Source organism: Pomacea canaliculata, linkage group LG4, assembly GCF_003073045.1.
Source record: "Pomacea canaliculata isolate SZHN2017 linkage group LG4, ASM307304v1, whole genome shotgun sequence".
NCBI lineage: Eukaryota > Metazoa > Mollusca > Gastropoda > Architaenioglossa > Ampullariidae > Pomacea > Pomacea canaliculata.
This window is the reverse complement of record NC_037593.1, coordinates 19,587,986-19,607,649: the sequence shown is the minus strand read 5'-3', so window position 1 is coordinate 19,607,649 and position 19,664 is coordinate 19,587,986. Positions and strand designations below refer to the sequence as shown.

Here is a 19,664-nt window from a genome sequence, read left to right as displayed (position 1 = left end):
GTCCTCTGCTGCAGCGGCTTTGCCCCTCCTTCGCTGTCTTTCAGCGCGAGCACTACTTTGTGCTGCTGTACTGCAAGATCACCTACCTCCTGGACATCATCAGCTCCTCCATGAACTTCTTCGTCTTCTTCATCAAGGGAGGTGCTTTCCGTTTTGCAGTGCGCAAGCTCGTGAGACGCTGGGCCCACGCCGCCAAGACAAAGATGTCGTGCCGAAAGGGGATGCGCTGGAAAATTGGTCAGACTGGTGATGACGACACGGGGGTTGCTTTGAAAGCTATCAGCGAGGATTTGTGGTTTAGAAGCTAAACGCTCCCACTATGTACTAAAATTGAGATGCTCTCGCTAGCACTACGTACCAAAGCTAAGACACTCTGTACTACAAATGGCAAGCTAGTCAGCACAATGAACTGAAAATGAGATATGCCGAGATAACTTGCGTACACATTGACAAGCAACGTCAAGTGTTCACTCTGCCCCACTGACAATGTGAGACTCCAAATTAGCACTGGCATCTATACCAGTCTTTCTGGCTGCTCTTCATAAGTTCAAATTTGTACACTACACAGTCACCAGAACATCCATGTGATGGCTGTGAACTTTTGACTGTCTTTGAATTCCTACCTTTGGTGAAAAAGACATTCTTTCAGACTTTGAGCCACGACAATGGTCTGTATTCCACCTGAGAACAGGCGACGACTGTAGGTAGCTATCCAAATATGTATCACCTGCACATGTGACTTATGTACTGCTGCAGCTGACGTACAACCTGTCACTGTTGCATGCACCACTTATGTGGCTATAAGCAGATGATTGTGAGGTACAGGCATTCTGAATCTGCAATACATCTTTTAAAAAAAAAAGTTCTTTCACGCATTAGAGGATCTAAGGTGCTGCCTGAAGCAAATATCTGTATGAGGTGAACTGCTGGAAGCAGAAATCACTTAGCAGCTGACCAGTTTGCTAGGAACATCACACACTTGGTTTACAATATTTGGTTTAGCATTTCAATCTGACAAAAAAAAAAACTTAAACAATTTTAAAGTCACTTCAGACAAGCAAACTTTATTTGTGTCACTCTCCAGGAATATTGAAATCCATATGTTCTGTGCATCGAACTCATTTACTCATCATGTTCCCCAACATACGAGCTTAATTAGTTCATTCAGTCAGTTGCAATGAAATATCAAGCATACTTAGTATTCAGTTTTAACAACATAAGTTTCATTCTAGCAATTTGCATTAATTTTTGTAGTATCAATCCAACGTCTTAAATATAACATTGTCATAAAGATAATGGTTTGAGCCACGGACAGACTAGCTTTTTCACAACCACTTGCTTTCTCTTTTTAAGGGCTGGGGTTGGGAATAATGCATGTCAGTCTGCTTAAGTTCTGGCAGATGATTCAATTCCGTTCAGCTGGAAAGTAGCACATTTCGTATGAGCTCATAGCTGCTTTTCAACAAGAACTGGAAATGTGTGTCATGTCGTAGGTTGCCCAGCTCCTCTGCTCCAGGATCTGCTCAACTGGTGGCAAAAGCTGAGTCAGATCGTCACCTGTTGGTCAGATAATTATTAGCATATGACTGAAGAAGGAATCTGTTGCAAACGTTGGCATTCAAGTTAATAAGAAGACGCAAATAGCAATCTGTGCACACATCACTACGTTGTTTACTTAAATTCCAAGACAAAATTTATACATTAGTTCACAAGGAGTAGAATACTAAAGGGCATCTCTGTGGGTAGGTGGGTTATCAACATTTTTTAAAGACATAAAAAGGAGGCAAGCCTTTGATACTGATGTCTAGAGTCTGCTTACAGAGATGAGAACACTTTCAATTCTCCATGAAGGATAAACAGATCACCTATTATTTGCTCCATGTTAACTATGTACTGTACAACACATTTTGCCAGTGGATACAAATATAAATATTTCATAATATTCTTTGAACTTAGGGTCTAGATGTAAGATAATGTTTTATTTATTGATTTAGCTTCAAAGAACACACTGTGTGTATAGAATTGTATAAAATGTTAAGTGCTTAATTAACAACATTTGCAGAAATGAACCTAAATGTTACAGAGGCCGAAGAGATCATAAACTGCATACAACTAAGCATCAAACACCGGAACTAGCTCAGTGCAAATTAATTTGATATAATCAATGAGAGAGGGAAAATCTCATTTTCTCTATCACTTCTGCTGTTGTTCACGCAATAACTGTTTATCATTTCAAACTTTTCCATCCATAAAACTCTATAATGTCTAGCTCTTGTAGACTTGCCATTGATACTGATGTTATGTTTAAGAACTGGAATAGCATACATGATAAGTGAATGTTTTAAAATACTTCCCACACAGAAATCTATACCTTCAGTATAAGCAAGATCCACAGTCTTGAAAAAAACTGTGTCATCCCGCAGTTTGACTGGATCTGTTTCTGTGTCATCTGTCCACCTAAAAAGAAATAAACGAAATTAATAAGCAAACATTAAATAAAACTAAAATGTTGGATTGTTTCAATGTGCTTTTTCCACTATATCATCAGGATCATGTTTACAATGCTCTGTCATCTGCATTCTCAGTTAGCATTTATTTAAATTACAGGAGATGCTTAACAGCTAGCATGCAAATTTATTTGTCTGTTCCTGACTATTATATATGACTTCAATTAATGTCCTTTCGAGATATTAAAGTCCTTTTATTGCCTATCTCACAGCGTTACTTTAAATACTATATAAACTATCAAAGAAAGTCTTACCGGTCTTTGTCCCGCAATATCGCTTGACACCAGATGAATAACTTCAGTTCATCAAAGTCCTCTGCAGAATCATTCTAACATAGAACAATGTAAGTTTATTTGTTGACCTTTTTTTTTTTGGTTTAGCTAGGCAACCTCTCCAACAAGTTTCATATATCTTTTAAACAAAGAAACTCAGAAAAAGTAATTTGTTTGCACACACTATACTGAATTATTAGATTTAACAGCATTTTATTACATTATGATGTACAAATATATTTAATTAAAGTTAACAACTAAGGCTCTTCTACACAGGGGCTTGGTAGATAAGCTTTCACATATTCCTAAACAACTTTGAGTGTTAGCAGAACTGGCGGTGGTAGACGGTGGGTGAACAACAAAACAGTAATGCAGCCCTCAAGTATCATACCTTATCAACATACTGCAAAAGATCCAATGCTTTCTTGAAGTCAACTTCTGTTGCAAAAATGTTGAGGTCCCCAGCATACATCTAAACAAGACAAAATGTTGAAAAGTCGTCATTTATGCCAATTATCTACCTTATAGATAAACACCGGTATCTTAAAACATCAAGAACTCCATGAAAATGTCAAAATTGTAATCTAGTTGGTACAATTACATCACAATTCCACAAACACACCATTAAAAAAAAAAATAAATAAGCTAAAAGAAACTCACTCTTATCAGTTCAGAAGGGGTCATTACTCTCATATTCTTAGGATCCATGCTAATACTCTGGAAGAGATGTTGATTAGAATACAGAGTATAAAATATAACAACAAACACACAATAAGCAAAATAAAATTAAAAATAAAGTCATTCTGTTCTTTAAAGAGAAGAGGTTTTTTAATATAAAAATCCAGACTTAACATGAAACTGATAATTGAACTGTTCATTGGAATTTGTTTTGAAGACATTCAACCATAACATTTTGTATAAGGATGGTGGGTTTTTTTTTAAATCTCAAATATCATAGAACATGTGTCACATTTCAATCATGCTTTTTACCTCAAGAGCTTCAGAAGGCAGGGTCTCCTGCAGCTGAACTAAATTTAGTTCCTCATTGATTGCTAGAAAGAAATTAATGGCAAACTTCATTACAATAAACCTTGTGTCAGTCAAGAATACTAATGGTTCATACAGACTACATAAGGACTGGCTGAATAATGTTGATAAGGGTTTAAGTGAATGGTGTTCTGAATGGGATTTAACAATCTATACTCCACAAGAAACTGGTTTATGGAATCTAGGGCTGATGGAATATATCCTACAGCTCTTTTATATGAAAGATTGGCAACAACTGCTGATAAAGTTTAAGGGGGTTGGGAAAAAAAAACCTAAAAAAAACCTTGCAAGTGCTATTCTACCTCTTAGCTTTGCCAAAATTGTAAGAAAATCACTAGCACACCTTCAATATTAGTCTCCAAAGTCTCCTGCTGATCACTTGCTAAAGCAGCCAGTTTGCTCAAACTCAGCAAAGTCTGCAAATGACAAAGAAAATCCGGTCACTTGAGTTAACACTTTACACACAGTGCACTAAGCATGACGTGCTTAACGGTACACGAGTTTCCAATACTTATTCAAGTACATACACACGCACATACTCATGAATGCTCAAGCAAAAATATAGCATGATGGCAGAACTACTGACCTTTTTCTTGGCTAGAAATACTTTTTCACTCCTTGCTAAATCCACAAGTGTCTCATGTGCCTGAAACAAATGAATGGTACAATTGTTTTTTATTTCCTTCAAGGTGAATTGGCTAATAGCACCCCCCACTCCTAGTCTACAGGTCTTAATGATTTGGAACACAATTTTGTTGTTTCCATAACTTTTATTTTTCCATAACTGCCCATGATTAATGCTGTGCCCACAAGATCTCCAAGAGACATGACAAACAAATACTTGGATTAAAGCTTTAGGTAGTACTCTGAAAATTGACTTGTCTGTCTAGCCTGGCACAATCTTTCAAGTTATCTATTAACTCACTGCTAGAAAGTCTCCAGTGTTGATCTCATGTAACCAGCTGAGGTAGCGCGTGTTTTCTGCAGCCAAAAAACTCTTGAGCTCAGGATTATGAGCAAACTGGTGGGAAAGAAGTTGGCTTCGCTTACCTGTGAATATAGGAAAAATAGAGAATAATGAATAAAGGTGAACTGTGGAGATGACAATAAAAATTGGAAGGAAATCGATGGTGTCATTTTCCCTAATCCACGCCCTGCTGGTCTGTTTATCTTCCCCTGCACATCCTGTCCCAGTTACTTCCCCCTCTATTCCCACCACTCAAATCTCTTTGATCTTGCCTAAACAGTAATTTTACTTTTTCCTCTGCAAACATTAAATGAAAGTTATTCTAAGTAAAATCCCAGAAATTTTAAAGACTGAAGAAAGGCTATAGTATGAATTTGAGATAGCAACGACATTAGTAAACTTCTATTTAAATGAAATTAAGTGATAATTGATGTTCTTGTATTTAATGAATCCCTTTCACTCTATGACATAAAATATGCACAAACTTTAAGCCAAAATTATTATTTTTCCACATACAACTTAAGCCCTCTTCACTGCCCCAACTAAATGCTTCAGATCACTGATTTTCTCTTTAGCAATTAATGGTTTGGGAAAAAACTGTCTATCCTACCTTCCTTCAGATACCAGTTGAACAGGTGTTGTGAGAAACCCTGCAATCATAAAAGCTTACAAACTGGTTTAACAAAGATGAATAAATAAAACGGTACATTTGAACAAAAAATCAACAGATATGCCAAAGCATATATAAATGTCTTGAATCTAGCAATATGACAAGTCTGGCTCTTGCACACACACCCATTTACACTCATCACCCTGTCAGTGCACCCTTCCCCTCACCCTGTCAGCAAACTGTGTGATGTATCTCTGTAGTCTGTCCTGGTTTTCTGTGGCTTCACACACGCTGATGAGAACATCAAAGTCAAAGTACTTCTCTGCAAGGGAAGCTGCTCTGTCATACTGCTCATGTTCCACTGCAATGTTTACAAAAGTAACATCTCATATTTTGATAATAGCCAATAATGAAAATACGCCAAGACTGAAGTGCTAGATATAAAACAACTGAAAAATAGTATGGAACTGTTTAATACTGTCCATACCATCCACACTTCATCTGTAAAGTGATCAGCTGTCTTATTTCAATTTTTTTTTAATCTTGAGGACTGCGCAAAATAATGTATATAAGCACTAATATATGTGAATGTTCAAAAACATTTCTGTTATATGTATATATAGATAATACTGATAATGTTAGTATTCAGAGTGTTTTGGTGCAGTTACTTCTTGCTGTTATGTTATTGGTGCTCTGCAGTAAAGTGTACATTTCTCCCCACTTCCCACCCCAATCAATAAAAAAAAAAAAAAGAAAAAAAAATCCACTTTGATGTGTTCTTTTGATGGACATCATCATTAATCATTATCCATCACCATCATCCCCTGAATACGATCTGATAATGTGTAAACATGGGTCTAAATCAAGCGAACATAACTAAGGTGACCAACATTTCATATATCAGGTTTTAAGCATCAATCCAAATTCAACAGAACCTTATAAAAGTAAATTCTGCAGTGGCAAACCAACTACTTATAATGGCCGAGGAGGGAAAAGAATGGAGGAGAGGGTGAAACGCTTACACAGAGGTTCAGCCAGCTTCCGCCGCTCATCTTCATACTTTCGCAGAAGTTGTGTATAACGCTCTGACTGTTGCTGGCTCAGCGAAGTGATTGCAGCTGACTGCTGTAGCCGTCCAGGAGAAGATCAGCCAGATCCAGCAGCTGCTGGAACAAAGTGCCCCGTGTTTCTACATCCTGGGTCTCTGGAATGGCTCTTTCCACAGTAACAGAGACCTGAAACAAGATCCACATTTCTACACTAAAAGGGCAGAAGGAGACTTTAAAAGGTCTTAACAAAATAAATAAACGAAAAAGGAAATACATATATATTTAACAGCAGATTTTTGTGGCACATAGGTTGGTGCAATGCTTGAAAACTAAAAAGTGTGAAAAGTGGAAATGCAAGGCATGGAAGGTGGCCAACTACTCTAGTTTCATTTATTGTAGGAATTGCTGCTAATGAAAAAACAATTTCTGTTAAAGCTCAAGTATGAAAACCTTATAAACAACATCATGACCAGTAATGTTCATACATTCTTGATCAAACTAAATATCTGGAAACAAAAATGCACATACTTTCAAATTAGGATCAAACATGAATCTATGTAAATATATCTTACATCAATAAAAAAAGATGGGAAAAAAAAACCCTAATGGATTTCTGTTGCAAGAAGGAAAACTTGGATCCATGCATGTCATGAATTTTGAATGTAGACTTATAAACTTAATCCATAAAAAAAATTTAGCATATACACCTGCTTGGACAGGATGGTACGCAAACCATTGCTTCCTGACGTTGATGTCCACGGCACATACTCTGGCATTATTCTGTTCTCGTCTTCTGGACCTTGATAGACCTCAGCATGTGACTGACGATACACAAGGGCAGCAGTCACCATACCCTGCAATATAAATAAATAATAAGCATCACATATGCTAGGAATTAAGAGGCTGCAAGAGCCATGGATGTATCAAGAAATGCACTGGGAAGTGGAATACATTGTGGGAGCTTAAATGAAAAAGAAAAATGACAGTAAACAGATAAAGATCAGGTAGAGGTTGGCAAGCATGAGTATTTGGAATCAAGACTCTTCTCACCTGCAGAATGCTGTTGATGCTGACCACAAGCTGAGAGCTCTGCCTGGCGGTCAACCCTGATGCCAGGGCATCCATCTCATGCTGTAGAAGCGCCACTGCTATATCCTGCACCTTGGAGACCTGCACCAGGGAAGTTCAGCTTTTCAGTTTTTAAAGGCTGCATCACCTAATGCCAGCCTCCTACTTTCCTTTTTATCTTCCAGAGACCTAACTTTTCTCTTTCGGAAAAACTCTCAGGCTTATTCTTTTTCAGCAAAAACAATTGTAAATATTGACAATAACTCACTGTTTTTAGGCATTTGCAAGTACAAGCAAAACGTTTGAGGAAAAATCATGATAATTATGGGCATTAACTCACCTCTCTGTAGAAGATATCTTGTGGTGTTAGGCCAGAAGGATGAGGGCCTTCTCTTTGTTTCAGCACTTGTCTGATGCACACATCAACAATCTTGGTGTACCTGTAAAACATTTAACCAAAAATTAAAATGCTGAAGCAAAACAAATATCATCTTGCCCTTATGGAGTTATATTCAGAGTTCATACATACTACATCTCCCTCTAGCTCTCTCACAAGCACAGTGTTTCTCTTAAATGTACACACCCAGTGCTGCACCCTTCTCAATTACATGTACAATTAATTGTTCTGTCTCACTCTCCCTCACACTCTCTCGTAAGCAATCTGCAAGGTTTCTAAACATATTTCAGACTCACTCAGGCCGTTGTTCCCGCAGGTTGATAGCAGCTTCCAACTTTTCTACATGCTCGCAAAGCAGGAGACAGGTTGACATCAACCCATCTCTCACAGGTGTTACTGACAACTGGCACAATTAACAATTAAAAAGCCCTTTAGTCTCACAAAAGGCACATGCTAAAATATGACCAGTGTTAACAGCATTTTCATACTGCTAAAACAGCATACAGATTACTCAGAGACAGCATCTGTTACATACAGTCGCAGCAATTGTTTGACCAAGTGTGGCTTCTGATTCAGCCACAGAGCTTGTCATCAACTGCTTCTCAAAAGAGAAGCTGATGAAATAATTCAACTGAATTGTAATGATTACCAATTATGCACCATCTTTGATTTTATTGCCCAACTGCTGTTTAATGTTGTTGCCACACTGTTGCTAGACCTGATGGCAGGTGCCGTACAACTCAAACTGATACAAGACATATCCTGAGGGTGCACGGTAACTTAGATTAACATCCATAAGTAGCTGATATACACAGTTCTCAACAGACAACAGACAGTATATCAATTATAATTTAATTTATTATTAATAAATTACAAGAAAGCTGGAGCACATTTCTGCGTGTTTACCTGACTCCAGAGGCCATATTTTTTCAGAAAAGCCCGGAAGTAGTCATGCGCCTTCACTTTGTCCCGTAGCTGTTGGGCAATGATCAGAGAGTTTGTTGTTCCTCCCTCTGCACAAAATGAAGCAAAGAAAACACTGAAATGTGGTCTATTCCAAACAGCAATACAGAATAAAACCAGTTAAGTGTACATCATGTTGCCACTTACAAAAAAAGAAATTGTTGGACAAATCTGCTGACTCACCTTGCCTAATACTTTCTGCCCAGCGTGGGTCAGCTGTGGGATAATCATCGATGATATCACAACTAAGAGCAGCAACCAGCTTGTCGATTTCCCTGCCCGTTTCACTCACTGATAACTCCATCACTGCAGGGGGTAACAAGTCCCCCAGCAACTTCTCAACCTCTCCCTAGCCAGACATCAAAACACTTTAACACTTAGTCACCAAGCTAAAAGCAACACCAATATACAGGAATCTCTCTTATGCATATTTCCCCTTCTTAAGTGAAAGAACATAAATGAGGGGTTTGAAGTTTTAACAAATGTGCCCACTGCAAAGATATTGAAGGACCAGAAGTACCTAGAATTGGTTAAGGGAGTGTTCCAAATCAAGTTTAAGACTGCATTAATCTGATCAATACCTGATTTCCAGACAATGATGTAATAAAGCAGGCCTTTAGACGGGACAGCTTGTCTTCACACTGACTGAGTTCAAGAGCTTGGGATTTGCTGAAGCCCATAAAAGACTGAAAAATTGGACAAATTGTATATTTTTATATATGTGTGTTTGTATGGATATATATATATAGAAAGGCAGAGATAATGTTTTAATTCTTTTCACTGATTTTCCAGCAAGGTGAGTGTATCTGTTATGCTCAATTCACAAAATAATCCACATCAACATATCTTGCTGTGATCATCTCATCTGATATAGAAACATTTGTTTTTAAAATCAATATAAGCAGATACAGAGATTGCTAGTTCTCAAAAATTAACTAACGCTTAGAATAACAGTGTCACTCCATGTTGGAAAGATGGAACTAAACAATATGAAAGAAAAATATAAATTAAGCCCATGACAAAATGTGCCACTGACTTACTGTTCCAGATCTCAGCAAACTGTCTTGACCTATTTCTTCCAGGATACTGTGAGGACCAGAAACAAATACTTTTTTTTTTAACATGCAAAACATTAGTAGAAAAAGACAAGAAATTTCAATACATTCTGCTATTTTTAAAATATCAGAAGCAATGTCTAGCAACTGAAGACAAAAAGGCATGGTATACAAATGTTCCTTCAAATCTAAAGGTTTTTACTAACGTTTAGGAGTGCTCACTTTTATTTTAATAACAGTACAGTCACAATTTGCGGCCCTATGCTCCACTGGGGGCGAATAGGAACAAGAAGAACAGTCACAATTAAAAATAGAAATCAAGTTGCCTGTACTTCTTAAAGGGTGAGGTGTAATTAGGAATGACATGAGGTGGAAGAAAAGGCAAAGATGGGAAAATGAAGAATAAATGGGTATAACAGCATGGATGGTAGGAGGGTGAACTGTAATGCATATACCTAGTTTCTACTGCTTGCTGTGGTGTGATGCACAACATGCCATAATTGTTGGAGAAAAACAAAGCATGGCCATCACAAGTGCCTGGAAACAGAAGATATGGTGAAAGACAAACCATCAGCTAGCCATTAAACACCAAAATCTTTCTTTAGATAAGGACAAAAGCCAATAATCAAAACCAAAGAAATATTTCAACTAATCCCAATAGAATCAATCCCACACTACAGCTAAACAGAGCTTTTAAAGTCACAAAACATTGGGAAAAACGTTTTTTTTTTATTTGAGCATGTCAGTTTTCTTCACCAAAAATTTGTCAATGGTTTTAAAGAAAATTAGGCAATTTGACACTACATACTTAAAATACAAAGATGCACTATCGCAGACTGTAGTTGCTCTTTTCACTTCTCAGCATGTGCTGAAGTTTTCCACAGTAAATTTGTCTGATAATTTGTGGACATACCTGCTCCTATAAGTTGGTCTGATGGAGACTGCAGATCCATTCTGTCCGATAGCTGGCTGTCATTAACTAAATGAGATCAGGGTTAGGGTTAAATTTAAAATAGGCACATTTAGCAATAGGAAAAAATCATGCGCAATCATCTGAAAGAAGATCAAAAGATTCACTGTGCATATATGCAGTTACAAAACCTTAAGTTTAGTTACTTTACATATCAAATTTGCAAATGGGTCACCATGACACAATTTCATCACAGATTCAGAGTTTAAAAGGGAAAAGGCCATCTTTAAAAAATATCTGCAGTAAATGATTTATAAGTATGTCATTTCTTACTGGAAACCATGAAGATAACTCGAGATCCATAGACAAAAGCTTCTGAAGAGAATGTGCTAGGGACTAGTAAACCATACTTCAGTAACTCCTCTTCTCTCTGCTCCTGTTACACACGGTGCAGCAGAAAAAAAAATTAAGCATGCATTCAAAAGGACCAGCAATCATTGCAACATGTGTTGAAGACCAGACTTTTGCCTATGGCAGAAAAAAAAAAAGTTCAACCCAGAGGAGGAAGGTGAAAAGCACAGGCAGTGTAGGCTATCCTACTGATTGTGTTTGTCTAATTGCTGCTATCTGGCCGGACAAGTATCTTCCTATCCATTTTTTTTTCGCTGCCTTAATTTAACTAGGAACTTCAGCCATAAAAAAAAAAACATTGACTCTTATCTCCTCATTACATAAGTATCATGTGGATCAAATAACTTAAAATCTATGTCACAATAAATACCTCATATTTTTCTGTATGACCCAGCATGATTAACTTCTCAAGTTGAACTGGTTGTTGGTCACCAGCTGTCTGTAAAGTTGCTAAAAGACAGAAGTGAAAATTTAAATGCCTTAGATTCCTCAAGCTTCAAGAAGACATTTCTTGCATTAGTTACAATAAGAGACAGATCTCTGAAGTAATTTTAACCAATCTTTTGCTAATACTAAAACAGAAAAAAATTAGTTCCATGTATATTAAGTAAAAACCATGCACACATGTTTACCTGTATACAGAAACTCCATTTCAAACACAGATTCAAAATAAGATACTAAACCCAGAATTATGGAATTGCTGCATTTTGATTACCAACATAAACTGACAATTTTCAACTTTTTTACATTTCAATACTAAGTTTTGGGGCAGGGGCTGCTTTTGAACAACACATATGAAGACAGGAAGAAGAAAAAAAAACCCCTAGCATTTCTAAGATATCAAGATATACATTTACCATACAACGAGACAGAAAAGAGGTTATTTAACTACACTATTGATTGTTTATTCATACCCAAAGCATAGTACAAGACTAAACTGGCTTCCAAGTTGACACCAGCACCAAGAACCATTACTCCATCACTGCCAACAAAAGTTTACACATAATACATCTTCTGTGAGGAAAAAAAAAAAACTATTCTTGCAACTCATTAAGTTTACTTCTAGGCTTTATCTTGACTTTTCAAATGTATTTTACAAAAAGTGTATTTCACGGTCATTTAAAATCTTTGGAGAGAACCAATTTGCAATAAAACACCATTGAGATATATTTTCATTTCTAAGCAAGACTGTTATATCTGATAAAGAAGCACAAATACAACTCACTTTACAAGTTGCATGTCCAATAACCAGACATTTAATTGGGGAAGTTGAACTGAATCCTGGTCCTGTTGATAACAAGGAAAAAAATCATCAAAGATTCAAGAAAAGGGGTAAGGTAAGAGAATAACAATTACAGCATTCAACAGACATTTTCCATTTATACTATTATACTCACCCACACTTTTCGGGCCAAAGCATCTCTAAACAAACGGACAATATCAGCTTGGTACAGAATCTGAAAATATGATAAGTTATTGGGAGTGAGCAAGACACAAAGCTAGTTCATAGTCTTTTGGAACAGACTACAACATAATATAATTAGCTGGTACTAAGAATAGTTTTAGTAAATACCATCTCATGAATAACCTTTTTTATATTTAACTTTAAAACAATAAACTCACGGGAAACAAAACTTTCACATTTTTAAGTAAATTTGTAAGATTTTTTTAAAACTTTTAATGGAATTTAATGCATTATTTATAATGTGATGCAAATGTTGTATCTCTAAAATGTCTGGTAAGAACTGATTCAGCATACTAATCTTACTTCACATGAAAAGGTTTTTTTTTTGTGCAACATGCCTCCATTACTGTTTTGTAGTCTCACCTTCTCTGGGTACTGCAAAGACATGCGCCACTTTTGCAAGTGTGCATCTGACAGCACATAGAATGGTCGTGCTCCGTCTTCTTCATCATATTCACCAGCGACAATGGCCTGCAAGGGCTAGAGGAAGACAGAGGATATCTGCATTTAAATCTAAATTAATAAATACTAAATAAAAATAGTCTTGTCCTCTCTTCTCTTCAATGCTTTCAGTGTAGAATCTGTTAGGCTTCAAAAGATTTTAAAAATGCATTTATTATTAGAAAATACTACAAACAATCACATTTTATTTTCTGCAATTACTGGTGTAACAAGGAGAAAAAATAAGACAGGAAAATTTAAATACATGCAAAGAACAAAAAAATTACATCAGGACCCCAAAATAAGCAAAAGCACAATGTGATCATTATTGGGGGCACTGACATTAAAAAAAAAAACCCTTAAAGTGCCTGAAAAGGAAACCAAACAAGCAAGAAAAACTTTAAAAAAAACCAACAAACAAACTCGTAAAAGAGAAATGCCGAACAAATTAAAACGTGCAATCAGCAAAGTGTCATCACTCACTGCGCCTGATGTCTGAGCAGGGGATGCACCAAAGATGAATGAAGACATACGGCGTCCAATGCCAGAAAACATGCCTTGTGATGTTTTTAATGCACTGCATGTGATGGCATTCTGTACAGCAAATACGAAAAAGATGGGTACTACTGGAAATTTTGTTGCTTTTATTTTAGGTGAGTGGCTTCAAATCTAAATAGCTAACAATTACACAAACTAGATTTATTTTTGAAAGTACTTGCTAACCTGACCAAAGGATGGCATGAGCAGCAACAAAGAACTTGTAGTTGTGGCCAGGAGGCAACCAAAGGGCTACAAAAGAGAAGTTCAGACAGTGAAACACATATGCAGCAGCTTGGTGAGATAAAGAGTGAGGAAGGGGAAGAACCAACTGTTGTAAAATATTTTAAGCATTTTATGCAACAGAAAAATGAGTGAACTGAAAATATAAACTCAGCAAATATGAACATGTGCCACAGAAAATATAGATCTGTTTATAAAAAAAAAAGACTAAACATCTAGCCACTAGCCAAGTATTATGTGTTCAACAAAACTAACATAAAAACAAAACAAAAATAAATAAATAAACAGGCAACGTAACCTGAAAGTTGACAACGCTGGCACACTCTTCTCCCTTAAGCTCAGCGCTGATTTCTGCTGTTGAAGCCTCATAAGCTATATTAGGCCAATAACGAACCACACCTTCTGGTGAGACAGCTATACATGCTGTAGGGTTACTGTCACTTTTCCCAGCCAGCACACACACACGTGCTGCGCTGTGAGCAAGGTCACTGGGAGGCAGAGTCAGTTCTTTGCACTGGAAGCCCTACAGTAAACAAAGAACAAGAAAGCCATAAAGCATAACACATTTCATTTCTCATCCTTGTTTTACTTGCCAATATGCTTCAACACCTACTTTCATAAAACAAAATTACCATTTATAATTTCAAATAAAAGAAAACATCGTATCCTTTTTTCTGTCCTTACAAAATAATTTTAGTCTTAATTTCTTTTAAAGCTAATATCAACATATAATCAAACTACGTTAGGCACATCAGTTCTGATGTTTTTGCAGGAAAAAAGTTGCTCTTACCCTGCCAGTGGTTTTGTACCGCCACACAAACAATTTACGTCCACCCACCAGCCAGGCCCATCCACTTGGATCTATATTCACTGTCACCTGTGTAGAACCTACAAGCAAATGAAAAATTATCTGCATGTGAATGGTACAGCATCATCCAGAATGACATAGAGTTCACAGCAGTTATTACAATACCCAACAACTGAAAATGTTGTGTGATATTTATCAGTAAGAGTAAATAAAAAATACATTAGGCAAGCAAAACACACACTGCTATTGTGAATAATGAGATGTGACTGATGTATGTATGCTCTGAAAAAGGCTGGGTTTCAATGGTTCATAGTTTTAACTGAATAAACTGAAGAAAAGGTACATTGCACAGCAAGTGACACTTAAAGATCTACATTTTCCACTTTCTAAAACCAGACTAAGACTTTTTTTTAAAAAAATGCTTAAAGGGGAAATGCCTTCGTTTAATTACAATAAAAACAAACAAAAAAACCTTACGATCTGTTAATGTCAATGCCTCCGTGATCAGAACTGGTAAAGGAAGGCCAAAGCTTTCCACCTTGTGATGTGATGTGTCATCGAGAATCTGAGATAACTGAAGGGATCGATTGCCAGCTTGTAATCTGGAAAATGTAATAAAACACAGAAGACACCATAACTCTTACAAAACTGATCGAAATAGGGTTAGGAGAACGGGTAAGGTAAGATTTAGCTTGTTTTTAATTTTGTCGGTTTCACGATTTATGTTACATCGTTCTTAACGATCTTTGTTCCCATAAACAACCATCTTTGCCATTAAATGGTATGTGTTAATGACAGCTGTCAAACTGAATGTGGATATTTGATGAGTTATGTTGAAATTTAGGAAACATGATGTCAGAGCCTGAAAATGAAACTGGGCAAGCGAAAGGTGGACTTATTAAATAAAATAAGACTGCAAAATATCGACCTTCGATCCTTCACTCGACGAGGACTGAAAATGGAAGATGCCCTCTTATTAGGTGTTCCTTTAAATGATGGTGTAAATGGTGATGCTTTTAGTCGAGAAGAAGATCCTTTTGGGGCTGGAGAAAACATTTTAACACAAACTCTTCGAACTATCCAAGTTCCTTTACTCGCGCCAATAAGCCGAGCATGCTTCCGGTTTGTCTCCCCAACTAATTATACAATTGTTTCCATTATAAATTACTCAAGATGACAACTTATTACATGTATACTATTAAGATATGTAATTTTAAAGATTAGGACTTTAATTCAAACCTAAAATTAGTTAAAGTTTTAAAAAATTGGACTGTTTTATCACTCAATATAAGCTAATGCTTACTCCCTCAGTTGCAGACAAAACGAGTGTTAGGATATTCTTTACAGCACAATTTGGTAAAATTTCTGTTTTTGCGAAGTGAATATTTTTATTTTAAAACTACAATTATATTTCAGATTATATTTTGGTTTGTATACACATATTTCTAATATAAAGATGGAAAACTTCATTTACATTTCCTCAGGCTGAAAATTACCTCACTTGGTCAGTGGGCAAACCACTACACGACGCGAACGTCATGGGTATGTATGATGCATATAACATTTTGGTGTATGATGTCGATGGTAACTGAGGAGCTTATTTCTAAATAAGTAGAACCAAATGGTTGTCGTTCAGTTTCGGTCATTTAATGAAATATCCTAATCTAACTGTACACTCCTGTCATTTTACAGGCTTTTCTTAAATGGATTGTAAATCGCCTTGAGTCTGGCAGATGCTGGAGAAACATGCTATACAAATGTACTCATTACTATTATTAGCCACCACCCTACTCCACAAATGGTTCGAGTTAGGAGACATGGGACGTTGTGTTGTACTTTAAATGCAAGATAGATATGTGCAAATTGATAAAAAACGTAGAGTAGATGTAACATATATTTTGATATGGAGAAATGATCTGATCAGATTTACAAAAATCGTGTAGATATGCCATATTTACTATTACAAAACAACACGTTATCAGTCCTATCTGCTTTCACACCATAGAATCTTTCTCTGCACATAAATTTTTGAATGTACAGATTCAGACCATGAATGGGAACCACCATCAGATGCAGAGAGGAAGCTACTGCAAGCTAGACGTGATCGGTCAGATAAGATCTCCAAGCTGATGGGAGACTATCTTCTCAAAGGATATAAAATGCTGGCAAACAGCTGCCAAGAATGTGGTGTATGTAGCTAAACTTTGATAATTGTATTTTTTCAGTAGTTTCTTGAATTTCTTCACAAGATCATTCTGCTCCTTAATCTAGTGGTTGCATTTGACTTTATAAGTTAGAATTAGAAAAGCTTAGTACACTTAGTACCTACCTGATTGTTAATACCTATCCCATTCAGAAGAATTCTTTTATATATTTATTAATGTCCTAAACAAGAAATTGCAAAGAGAAACACGAATCTCAAGAAATTAAATAAAAATAAATTCTTCTTTTGTTAAAATCTCCATTAGAGCCTGAAGTTGTGTGTGATGTCATTGCTGGTGGCATCATGGCTTATGCATGTTGCCCCCAAAAATATCAAATTTTGAAAGCCCATGTGCAGATATGGAAACCATTGTGATGTTAAATGCACAGGAAAACATAGTTATGGAATAAGTGTGCAAACATTCCAAAATGATTTATCATTGAGAAGACAGTGGATCAGCTGACTTCACTGCACAAGCACTGTACTCTGTTGTATGGGAACGCCATTTTTATTTACTCTTGAATTTTTTATCTGGTAACATATAACCTGAAGAAGCAAGAGGGTATAGATTCATGATGCTTACTTTTAAAAACCATGCTTTTTCTTGTCCAACAACACAAAGTAGCTTCACAAACACCTGAAGTCATCTCGAATAAATGTTCTTCAAATTCAACTTTTCCAGTCAAAATATTATAGCTGTTATGATTCTAACTGCACAGAAGATTTAATATAATTTGTATAGGTACTTGTTAATATGTTCATTATGTAAGAAGTATGTTTTTCAAAAGTATGCTCAAGTTTCTGTCATATGAAAACTATGAGTCCCCTCCACCCTTTATTCAGCAATCGGGTGCAGCGCACTTTCTTGGCATAGGTCTCTATTTCGTTTAGTAAGCAGCCACCCACAGACATCATAAGGTCTCATGATGCAGAACAAGATTTCTTTGCAGCAGACGAAATGTCTCAAAAAGAGCCTTATTAAATTCAATACTCTACATAACCTTGTACCTTTTTGCATATAAACAGACATGAAAATGAATGAGATTCAAAATGATCAAACTCTTTATGACATTCTAAACAGTTTCCTTTTGCCTTGTTTGTCCTTTTAACACTCTTTATACATTTTTTATTTTGTGTTTATGCAGACAATTTTGCTGCAGTCCAGAGAAGGTACACTGTATTGTGTTGCTTGCTCTGAGCTGGACAGCGATGCTGACAAAGATGATCCAGGTTTTTAGGCATTTCTCTTCTATCAATTGATACTTTTCTTCTATGAAGTGATAATACATTTGTTTACAATGCAGTTTGGGGAATAAGCATTTATGCACCGTAAGATTCCTATAATTCTTCAGATGTTGTATTAACTGAAACACAATCTGAGACAGTGAAAACCAAGATGCTAATCTCAAACATCTGATTCTGTGCAGTAACAAATGAAGCAGCAGCCATGGCACAAGCTAGAGAACATCAAATGGCATCTGTCACATCCACCACGATTCCATCTTCAAGAGTTGCTGTTCCTTGCTTAGAAACTGTTAATGTTTGTACCAACGCCACATCAATTTTGCCTCAAGCAAGCTTTGTATCCAGAGAATTGAAAGCAGTGGATGCTGGCGGCCAGAAGTATATCACTGAAGTGATTGAAAAGTTGGACTGGTCAGTACATGAGCTCAAGCACTCCCATAATGTTGAACAAAGCATACAACTGTGTCATCTAATCAGGAGCTGTGCAGAGGCAGTAACAAGCCTGAAAGCAGCGTTTTGAGTCTTGAGTGCACATACTTGGCTAGTTTGGGCCTTTGGTCTAAAGACTAAGGTGTAAGCGCTTTGAAATGAGCTACCATCATATCAGAATAAATGAAGGCTGAAATCTATTAAACCATTGCACCATGACTATTGGTTATCTTTTATTTTGACATCAGCTTCACATACATAACATGGTAGTGAATCTCATAGTCATAAGAAAGGGCATAGGCATGCACGATGGAACTTTTATGTTGGAGGGCGAAGATCCATCTGAAATACTCAAAGTTAAAATTTGCAGAGGAAATGCCAGTTCGCCACTGTTTTTCTTAAAAGTTGTCAAGCATGATTTATGTCCCCTTTTATTTATGTGCTTGTAGCCAAGCATGGTATTTAATTTGACAGAGAAAATTAATTTTTTTTAAATCGGTTTTTAATAAATTTTCTTTTTTTCTTTACTATAGCTCTGTTTTATGTGTATTTTGGTGTTCTGTTGTGGGAAGTGATGTAGGAAAAAAGTGAAAGATGTTAAAGAATGTTCATGCTACTGTAACTTTTAAACATGCAGGGACTAATGACATTATCTTATGTTTATGAATATCTTTGTGATAACTGGGGTAATAATCAGCTAGTTTGTAGCCTGAACTTGAAAAGTGATGCAAATCCTGATGCAAAGCTTTGTCATCTGAAAAACACACCTCTTCCATAAATATTACTCCTAACAACATAATTCCCATAATGCTAGTCCTTTCTCACACCCTTTTACAATATCATGTTACTCTCAGCTCTTGTTCTTGTTATTTGGTTCCTCTTTTTCTGTATTTGATTTTTTCTTTGTTTAGTACGGTTGTTTATTCTTTTATAGTTCGTATGTTATTTGTTTGTTTCCCTGTCCCTCGTATGCTGTCCATGTTTCATTCTTCTTAAGCTAAGAGCATGGTCCTTAGGAGTGTGAGTATGCGCTTTGC

The 19,664-nt window shown here is 36.4% G+C and overlaps 2 protein-coding genes across 2 annotated transcripts; one reads left to right on the top strand and one right to left on the bottom strand.

Moving 5' to 3' along the window:
• Nucleotides 1-1,057: 1,057 nt before the first annotated feature.
• LOC112562707 (nuclear pore complex protein Nup133-like) lies at nucleotides 1,058-15,879 on the bottom strand. Its single transcript, XM_025236129.1, is given in 35 exon segments — nucleotides 1,058-1,557; nucleotides 2,372-2,457; nucleotides 2,762-2,835; nucleotides 3,171-3,251; nucleotides 3,440-3,496; nucleotides 3,770-3,831; nucleotides 4,170-4,242; nucleotides 4,413-4,472; nucleotides 4,752-4,876; nucleotides 5,404-5,443; nucleotides 5,631-5,764; nucleotides 6,426-6,488; nucleotides 6,491-6,638; nucleotides 7,160-7,306; nucleotides 7,503-7,622; nucleotides 7,861-7,960; nucleotides 8,214-8,320; nucleotides 8,824-8,930; nucleotides 9,064-9,229; nucleotides 9,462-9,566; nucleotides 9,921-9,966; nucleotides 10,391-10,472; nucleotides 10,849-10,914; nucleotides 11,179-11,281; nucleotides 11,627-11,706; nucleotides 12,171-12,238; nucleotides 12,482-12,543; nucleotides 12,654-12,713; nucleotides 13,085-13,201; nucleotides 13,646-13,756; nucleotides 13,886-13,951; nucleotides 14,241-14,465; nucleotides 14,733-14,830; nucleotides 15,228-15,352; nucleotides 15,679-15,879. Coding segments are annotated over 35 exon segments (3,390 nt in total). The 5' UTR covers nucleotides 15,807-15,879; the 3' UTR covers nucleotides 1,058-1,459.
• A 140-nt stretch (nucleotides 15,880-16,019) lies between these two features.
• Nucleotides 16,020-18,849, top strand: LOC112562708 (Sjoegren syndrome/scleroderma autoantigen 1 homolog). Its single transcript, XM_025236130.1, has 5 exons — nucleotides 16,020-16,106; nucleotides 16,235-16,292; nucleotides 16,791-16,939; nucleotides 18,099-18,183; nucleotides 18,381-18,849. The coding sequence occupies exons 2-5, from the start codon at nucleotides 16,289-16,291 to the stop codon at nucleotides 18,716-18,718; spliced, it is 576 nt and encodes a 191-aa protein (XP_025091915.1). The 5' UTR covers nucleotides 16,020-16,106; nucleotides 16,235-16,288; the 3' UTR covers nucleotides 18,719-18,849.
• Nucleotides 18,850-19,664: the final 815 nt, after the last annotated feature.

What these genes read in the sequence shown, in the direction of transcription:
- LOC112562708 (XM_025236130.1), top strand. An exon ending in ACAGCTGCCAAGAATGTGGT is followed by an intron (nt 16,940 to 18,098) that starts GTATGTAGCTAA and finishes GTGTTTATGCAG; the next exon opens with ACAATTTTGCTGCAGTCCAG. An exon ending in TGCTGACAAAGATGATCCAG is followed by an intron (nt 18,184 to 18,380) that starts GTTTTTAGGCAT and finishes GATTCTGTGCAG; the next exon opens with TAACAAATGAAGCAGCAGCC.